General features: G+C 20.3%; 1 protein-coding gene and 1 pseudogene across 1 annotated transcript; both read right to left on the minus strand.

Moving 5' to 3' along the window:
* Window positions 1–2,275: 2,275 nt before the first annotated feature.
* Window positions 2,276–3,958, minus strand: PVX_184280 (annotated as a pseudogene).
* Window positions 3,959–6,733: 2,775 nt separating this feature from the next.
* Window positions 6,734–8,357, minus strand: PVX_184285 (variable surface protein Vir4, putative; the record flags this gene model as incomplete). The annotated part of the gene is made up of 3 exons (XM_001612520.1): window positions 6,734–7,224; window positions 7,348–8,196; window positions 8,325–8,357. 3 exons carry the CDS (start codon window positions 8,355–8,357, stop codon window positions 7,060–7,062), a joined length of 1,047 nt encoding a protein of 348 aa, XP_001612570.1. The 3' UTR covers window positions 6,734–7,059.
* Window positions 8,358–9,792: the final 1,435 nt, after the last annotated feature.

Genomic DNA, 9,792 nt, shown 5'->3' on the forward strand with positions numbered 1-9,792 from the left:
ATATTGCATATTAATGTACCTACCATAACATTTTGCTTAATGTATATTAATCAGAAAAATGTGAATTTAAATTATATATATAGTTAACAATATATAAGAAAAATTATTTTTACTTGATGGATATGTCTATGAAATAAAAATTTTGTAAKGAAAAAATTCCAACTCGTGATATAAATTTAATCATTGTATACATATATTTATTWTTTATATTGAATTTTTTCCTTACAAAATATTAAAGGAAATATAAATGAATATAAACTTCAGCTTATAAAATGCATCTGTTAATGTTTTTAATATATATTACATTAGAAATATTTTGATAATTTATATGGAATAGTAATATATAAATATAAAAGAAAAAAAAATTTAACATATTTATGATAATACATAAGTACATAGAATATAATTTTTTATTTTAATAAAGATTATTATGTGGAAAAGTATAGTTTCAAAAGATTATGAGAGCAGAAGTAACCTGTTATATTATGTTATGTATATATATAAAACTATAAATAATGCATATTTTCTTTAAATTAAAAAAATAAAAAACATTTGAAAGAATATAAATTATTCTTCATGTATATTTATATGTAAGATATCAATAAGGTTTTTCTTAAAAATATAATTTATCATATCAATTATAATTAATAAAACTGACTGTACTTTTTACACATTCATATATTTATTATACTATAAAGATTGTAAATATTTTTATTTTTATAAAGAATAACATTCAAAAATATGTTTTTATAATTTTTTTCTAGTACATATATTCAACAATATTATTGCGTATAGAGGGGACTAATTCGTCATTTATTTAGATAATTAATCTTAATAATATAAATAAGCGATGTGCTAAGAATATAATGAAAATTATACACTAATTATTATAAAATAAATATTTATAAACGAATATGTATATGCATATATGCAAAAAAGTTCGTTAGTTCTTATTTAAAATTTATGAGGAATAGCTTTATATTTTAGTATTTACTTTGCATRAAATGTGCAAAAAGGAATTATTATTTGAATGATCACTTAATAACACTTTTTTCTAATAAAAAATGTAAAAAGTATTGTGAATTATATATGAATGTWAAAATTTTATGTGTACATTACTGGTTGAAGGGGTTGATAATATAATACATGAAGGATATATTATGAAATAATAAATTAAATTAATTAACAATTACATATTTTTAATAATAAAATAAATATATTCTTTAAAATAATTAATATTAAGAATATAAATAGGATAAATATAAATATACAGGTGCAAATAGGCAAAATAAAAAAATAGTGGGAACCATGTTAAGTTACGAGTATCCCATTTTATATCGATTATTTCTGGATATTATATCTTTATATGGATAGGGTAAATTTTATTGTAAATCGATTGTTAGTATAAAGGATATATCTAATATATAATAACAAAAAATTATTCAAAAAATTAAGCTGCCTATAAAATTCTTTTTTGCATATATATTTTACCATTTTAAACATTTTAATAAGAAAAACCATTAACACAACGAGCAGTAAATTAAATCGAGTTGCTAAAATATTTAAAGAAATTAAATATATATTTAATTCATTCATATAATGATTTAATCGTATGATATTTACTTTTAACACTTTATATATATATATTTAATTATAATATTTTCAGATATACACTATTAATAGAAACAGTATAATTATATTTTAGAATTCATTAAAGAATAATATAAATATTAATTGATAAAAATTACATAATGAATMAATGTAGATCAAATTAAATGTATGTTACAAATGGTTGTTTTGCCATTGTATCCTTAATGTATTTTACCACCATATTAATWGTTATGAAAGCTCTGGTAAAGAAAGAGAACCATAAAGTTGTACACCTAAAATTATATACAAAAATAGCCTATATATTTATTAGAAAATATATAATAGGAAACGTTATTATAAATCTAGCTGTGTGACTTATAATAATACTAAAACATAATATTTGCTTATGACAAATATAAACAGAAAAAAGTTGGTATCAGCATAAACATAAATGGTTAGTGTCAGAAGATAAAAAACAAATTTATGTAAAAATAAATTTTCTAAAAAATGACAAAAAAAAGAATTACATATTAATATGAGSAAAACATTCAAAATATATGTGTATATATTAAATGACTTTTTATTTTACATATTTAAAATGCAACACATATAGAAATTTAATTTTGCACTAATATATATATTGCTTAACTCATATGCAATTATATATTAACATTAAAAATACATCTTATGTTGGTTGATAAGAAAAACGAATTTCCCCTCTTTTGGGTTTGACRTTCTTACGTCCAGTATTGTCATCTTTTATATCTTTTATCCTTTCTGGAAAAAAGARCGGAATTTTTTTTCTTTTTTTTTTCCCCTTACAAAAAATGGAATTAAGTGGAGTAAGCTAATAAAAGGTAAAAATATGCAAATATTAATATGAAAATATCTGGATAAATTTTTATTAAAAATATTTTAATCATAATTTTAATGTGTATATATATTTTATAAATACAATTTATAAGAACCTTATACAGAAAGAATAAACACACAACAATTGCTATCATTGTAGACATCACTGTTGGTGAGATTCTAGACAGAGCATCAAAATCCTGAAATATAGCTTTTGCTTCTATTATCCATAAATCAAATGCAGATAAATTTTCGATATATTCTTCTTGTCGTTAAATATATTTAGATGAATCATCTTTAATTATTGATAAGTCTTGTTCAAATTCATCATTACATTTTTTATGCAATTGACAGTATTTTKGGGTATTAGGATCATTTTTACACTCTGAAAAAATTTTTTGATATTCAGTTTTATTTTTTTTGTAATATTCTCCTATGAATTCTTTCATAAATAATGATAATTTCAAATTTTTTTTGTTTTCATTACAGTAAACAATAAATTGATATAATACGCTCATCATATATGTTTTCATCATTTCTTCATTATAGTGAAAAGGCATATTATATTGTAACCAAATTAACTCCTTCAATTCATTATTCTAAAAATAAAAAAATACATATATATATATTTATATATTAGATGTTCTCACAGAAGAAGTATAATAAATAAGTACAAACTTTCATTTATAGTCTCTAAGAATATATTAATAACAATATATATGTAAATTTATAATATACGTTTTCTCCCGTTAGTTTAGGAAGTTCATATCGGATATAATTGTCCGCAGTTTGTACTAACTGGTATCCTATATTATCATTTTCTGAATGAGATCGATATATTATTTTGTATTCTGATAATTCTGGTAATAATGGACATAATTTCTTTTTACAGTTATTTAATCTGGGGAATTTTTCTTTATCATATAATTTTTTGAAATTTTTCATAACATCACAGAGCTTAGAATCACCTTTTGCATAACATTTGTATAAGCATTTATCATAATTTTCCTTGAAAAGTTGATAGAACTCGTTACATTCGATATTATAATCACTTAAGGATCCATTATAAATTTTATATAATTCATATAACATATACATACTTGTAAAATCATCGTCATTAATAATATATAATTTATCCTGTAATTTGCGATCTTCATCGAATTTTTCATAGTTACCATTCAAATGCTTATATAATAATGGCATATCATTTTTGGATATGTTTTGAAGTTCTAATTGAAGTCTTATCCAAAAGTTCAAGTATTGAGGATATTTTTGATAAGCCTGGGAACTGCTATCAAATTTAGAGTTACTTTTTAAATTATTAAAAAAAGAAACGAATTTTCTACAAAGTACACGTACTTGATTTTTATATTCATCAGGAAAAGCTATGTTATCACAAAATGTTGCAGTTGCTTCATTTATATAGTCCTTTTCTACTGTATGTATAAGTGTTTCATAAACTTCTGTTTCTTCGAAAATATCATACTAAGGTAAAATATTATAATATGTATACATTAGCACTACATTCTAAATAAGATTATTATTTAGATATGGTGAAATAAATATATTAATATAATTAGCAATAAATTAGAAATTTTAATAACATATTAATATATAGAAATACATCTGGTTTTTCCTCTGTCATTGTTCTAAGGTATATATTATTTTTAAATGAATAATATAATGTTTTAACATAAATGTTTATATATCAAGAATATTATATTCTTGAGGTCCTTACTATTAATGTAAAATATAAAGAGATTTTCTGGTTTTATATATTTTCTATCATGGATAAAAAAAATATTACTAAAATAAGATACATAAGAAGTAAATGAAATATAACATAATAAAAATATAATATTATGAAACAAAACAACATATATTTAAAYCTATAACATTAAAACAATAATTTTATTATTTACTAAGAATTTATTTTTTTAAAATCATCATTGTGATGCATGTTAATTGTTTGAAAATTCATATTGTCGAACATAATATATTACTGATAAGTGTTACAATTAAAAAATATTTTTTATGTTTTAATATTTTTTTAATCTTTTTCTGTCTAAATATTATCTAGAATAAATATATTTTTTTTTATTARAAATAATTCCCTATTTTTAAAAATTTAAAATATAATGTTGCAATTATTTTGTGGTTTTTCTGAGAAGACGTTTTCAAAATATATATATTCTTTTTATATGTATGTTGATTACATTATAAAAAATTCTTTAATGCACAAGTTATTAATAGAAGAAAATTTATAAGTGACGAGCTMTTTTTTGTTTATTGCTTAATTTTTTTCCTTTAAAAATAATATATATTTTTTGTAAAAATATTGTTTTGTATTTTTCTTTTATAATTGTATAATTATTTAGAATTTTTTTCTTATAAATCTTATATTAACATTTAAATTATTATTATTATTATTAAAATTGGAACTTTATTGAAATTAAATATGTGAAAAAAATACTACAAAATAATTGAATGTAGATTAAAATTAGAATAATTCAAATATAATCATGTTTATGTAATAAAAAAAAATTGCTTTCTTCTTTTTTTATAATATAAATAAATATTTTATTCATTAAAAAAGAAAATAAATCTATCACTAAAAGTAGATATAATGCAATAAAAATATATTTATATTGCATTAAGCAAATAATAAGATTCATATACTATTGTTATTAGGTTTTAAATTGTAAATGGTATTGGTTTCTTTTTAGCAAATATTATCACGCTTCACATTTGTTTTATCTATTTAATGATCTTTCATATGATGTATTAAAATTTTTTTAATTTATATTTCATTTATCTTATGGGTAAATAATCTTATTAAAGAATATATTATATATTGAATATTATGACGAAAATATTTTATAACTTTATTAATGTATTTAATAAGAATTTTAATATATGTTGAGAATAAATATTCTTATAATAACAGGGAATTTTCTATTAATATAATAATCAATATGAAGGGAACTACGATTTTATTCTATTAAGAATTACACATATGAATGAGATTTAATTTCTTATTTTTGCTATAATATAAAATTAGGTATGAACATTAAGCATGATTGTTTGAGTTTAGAATTTATAGCTAAGAATTACAATAATAGAGTGTTAGCAATTATTACATAATTATGTAGAAATCCGAATATTTTATTACCAGAATTATGTTTGCGTAAATAATTGTTCTTCGAATATGTATATAGGAGTATATTTAATATAATATTTATATAAATATATGCTTATTGAATAAAATAATTTCAAGTAATAATAAGAATATATTGTATTATCATTATATAGTTTTTTTTTATAACATCTTTCAAACTATCAMGTGAAACTTGATCTTATATTTATCATGATACATGAAATAATGTCTTAATTTATTGGAATTGTATAATTTATTGCTTGATAGTTAAATAATAATATATTATATGTATAAAAAACTGTTATTTAACACAAAATTAGGCGTGTAATAATGCTAATACAACAAAACATTAAATTAGGTATTTTAATCAATTATTCTAACTCTGATTCTTGAAAAATGCTTGCATATATTTATAAAAGGAATAATATATACAGTCATAAATAGAAAATAAATTCTTCTATGTTACCCTTTTATGTTTAATGAAAGCATATTACACTTAAATTTTACAATATGCTTCGTATAAATTATAAAAAAAAATATTTTTTGGAAAGCTTCATTTTTCATATTAACACAATGTAAGGTAATAAAATAATATTTCGCTTCATATTTAAGTGTTTAAAAATCAATATGATATATTATTATAGAGACTGATAAAATCAAGTATATATGAACCATTGAAGCATAATAAATTATGTGAATTATTACATTCCTGAAATTATATAAAATTATAATTACCCCATAAGAAATAATAGCAATAATATAAATTTAAAATTGAATAAAGTTAATCATATGTGTACATAACATTATTGCTTATGAAGGGAACCAGGTTAAGTTATAGGGTTCCCACTTTTTAGCCTTATATTTTCGTATAAATGATTATGCATATTATAATATCAATTTTAGAATTGTTTATGTAATATAATATATAGAGATGAATAATAAACAAAAAAATATATTTTTTAATTTTCTTATATATATATGTAACCTTTCAATTATATGAAGTGCAAAAGACTCAGTTGAATTTTAAAAAATATATATAACGAAAAGTATAATTCGTAAATTTATATTATGTTTAGCATTTTTGAAGTTTATTATTAAATCATTGTAGTTATATTTATTATTTTGAATATTAATAATAATAAATAAATAATATTGTACATGGTTATCTAAATTTTAGTTATAAAGCATTTCATGGGAAAAAATAGAAATGCACAATTAAGTGGTAAAAATAAACTTTTCATATTTACAATCAATTTATTTATCTTAATAATTATTTATTTGTCCAATTTTTTAATATATATTTTATATAAATATTTTTGGTTTATACTCATTAATGCATATGTATGTTTTATGTATGCTTTCTATGGATCAGAATAATTGTTTTTACATAAAATTTTCTGGTACAGAATTACACGTGTTCATATTAATTTGATATACTTAACTGTTTTGTACTAATATTATTACGCAGGTTGGTACCCAATATAATGTTCTTCACCTCCCCCTGTAAATGGATTATATGATTCTGATGCATAATCAAATAATCCATATTCGCCTCCATGTATATTTCCCATACTATTATTGTTCCTTCCAAATCTATTGCGTATAATTCTTCCTAAGGGTGTAAACTTTTATATAAACAATAATATAAAAATTTTGTTACATATTTGTTTATTATTTATGGCTATGTAATACAAGAAAATATTATACAAAATCATGAGATATATATGTATTAAATACTTAATGTTTACCCTATATAAAGCTCCAGAAGTTAGGGAAGTCGCAACTACTCCCAAAAGTATGTCACCAGTTTTTTTAGTTGGGTGAGTACCGTTATGTGGACTCTGTAAACCGCCTGGGATTCGAGAATCTTGTTCTTGATCTGCAGATATACTTGCCGGTAATGCTGGTCTAGCATTTGCAGCAGCTTCTTCATCTTTCTTTTGCTTCATCTTTGCATGACAATCAAAAGACTCTAACACATCTCTTGGATCATATTGCTTGCATTCTTTATAGAATTCTGGGCATTGATAATTAGACTTAGGACAGTGTGTATCAAAATATTTATATAATGAAGTGTGACTTTCAACGTAGGACCAATATTCTGGGCACGATTTTCCAAAATTTGGGATAATTTTTTTAATTGAATCATAATTAACACAATAATCATACAATCTCTTTCTTTTTCTCCAGTCACTCTGAGTAACAATACTGTTGTCAGGCACGCACTTATTATAAGAAGATTTATATGATGCGTGTCCAACAATATCATTCCATATTAGTTCGAGTTTACCCAAAGTAAGGGCAATAACAGAACTATCTTCAGTACGAAGAATATTCACTAATCTACTGTATAACCAATAATTCAAAAGGATACAAGGATTATATTTAAGTTCTTCTTTGTTAAATAGAATATATGTAGTTTTTAAATATTTTACAAGCTGTGCACATAGTATTCTAAGGTTTTTGTATTTAATTGTACTGGATAGAGGATCTAAGGAAGTACAATATTTATAGTATTCATTTAAACCATCATAATTATTCAAATAATTATAAAATTTTTCTGAATTAAAATCACTCGAAATTGTTTCAATAACACTCTAAATAAATGAAAAATATATAAAGTTTTTAATAGTTATATGAAGAGAAATAGTTTTTAAAATTTATATAGAATGTATTATAAAAATAAAATTAATGATAATATTAGCTAATATTAAATAAATATTACAATTAGTTTTCCAAAATAATCTTTTTCAGTCATTATTGTAAATTAGATAATTTATGAATGTGTTTATATTACAAGTATTTATAAATGATATACAAGCTCTTAAGAAAAGTATATTTCGTATAATTAAAATACTAATTGATCATATAAATTTATAATTAACATTCCTCACTTAGCTTAATGAAACAGGTTATAATGTATATTCTATGTATATGATTTAAAATATCAAATGAAATTTGACATAAAAAAATATAAAAGATGTCAACGGTTATGTAAATAAAATGGAAATGAAGTGGCATATTTAATGTAAAATATAATATTCTACATTATGCCTGAAAGTAAATTGGTTTATTAGTGTTTTTAAAAACGTTAAAAGATTTACATATATGCATATTGATATTAAGGTTTTAATACGTAAAATATTAAAGGAATAAAATAAATCAAAATAAATCATGTATAAATTAATTGATCATAAAAACAATATATTTAATTTATTTGATATTATAAAGTGTGATGCATACTATAATAGATAACGTTTATTCTTATTAAGAAATCAATTTATATGAATATATAATAGTAAATAAATATTTGCAATTATTATAAAGAGACATTTAATAAATAAAGTTATATGACTATATATTTTTATGGAAGACATAATTTGATCACAACATACGTATATTTCCTTTTTATATTAAAGATTATATACTTTCGAGTATTGTAAAAATATTATAAAATAAAAGGTATCTTGGAAATTATTGAATTAGTAATGAAGTTAAAAATATATTTAATTAGCTTTGTAATTGTATCAAATCAATTTAATATATATATTGTAATTTGTATAGAAAGCATCTTAGTTATATACTACGTATAATAATATATTAGAAAATATAATGTTTTTTTCGTATATATGTATTCCTTGATCATGTATATTTATGTTTTTTATTATGTGTGAATGAAGCTAAAATTATTTCTATGTATATACATGGATTACTTTGTTTATTCCATTCGGAATAATATTGAGCTATTTCAGGATAAAATATATTTAGTGTTATCATATGAAAATCCTAATAAACGTATTTTAACTAACAAATAGTGAAAATTATTCTCAATAATCATGTGACCTGTGATAATATTTGTAGAATTAATTATAATTCATTACATCAACTGGGACATATTTTTAAAAAAAATATATAATACATTTTTAACTTTTTAAATTAGATTTTTTATGTTTTTTATATTATAAGTGAACATTACATGAGATATTCATTGTTAAGAATGATATGGTTGCACATTTATTACATATTTATGTAATATAGATGTGAACTATTAATTATGACTAAAGTTATAATTAAACGAAATAAAAGACAACCTTAAAATAACATAATTTAGGATAAGTATATTTTTTAATTATTCCAACTAGTAATTACCTATCTTAATATTTTCAGAGCGTTTAATCTTTATTTAGGTAATA

This window comes from Plasmodium vivax, genomic scaffold (genome assembly GCF_000002415.2).
Source record: "Plasmodium vivax scf_6700 genomic scaffold, whole genome shotgun sequence".
In the NCBI taxonomy this organism is placed as follows: domain Eukaryota; phylum Apicomplexa; class Aconoidasida; order Haemosporida; family Plasmodiidae; genus Plasmodium; species Plasmodium vivax.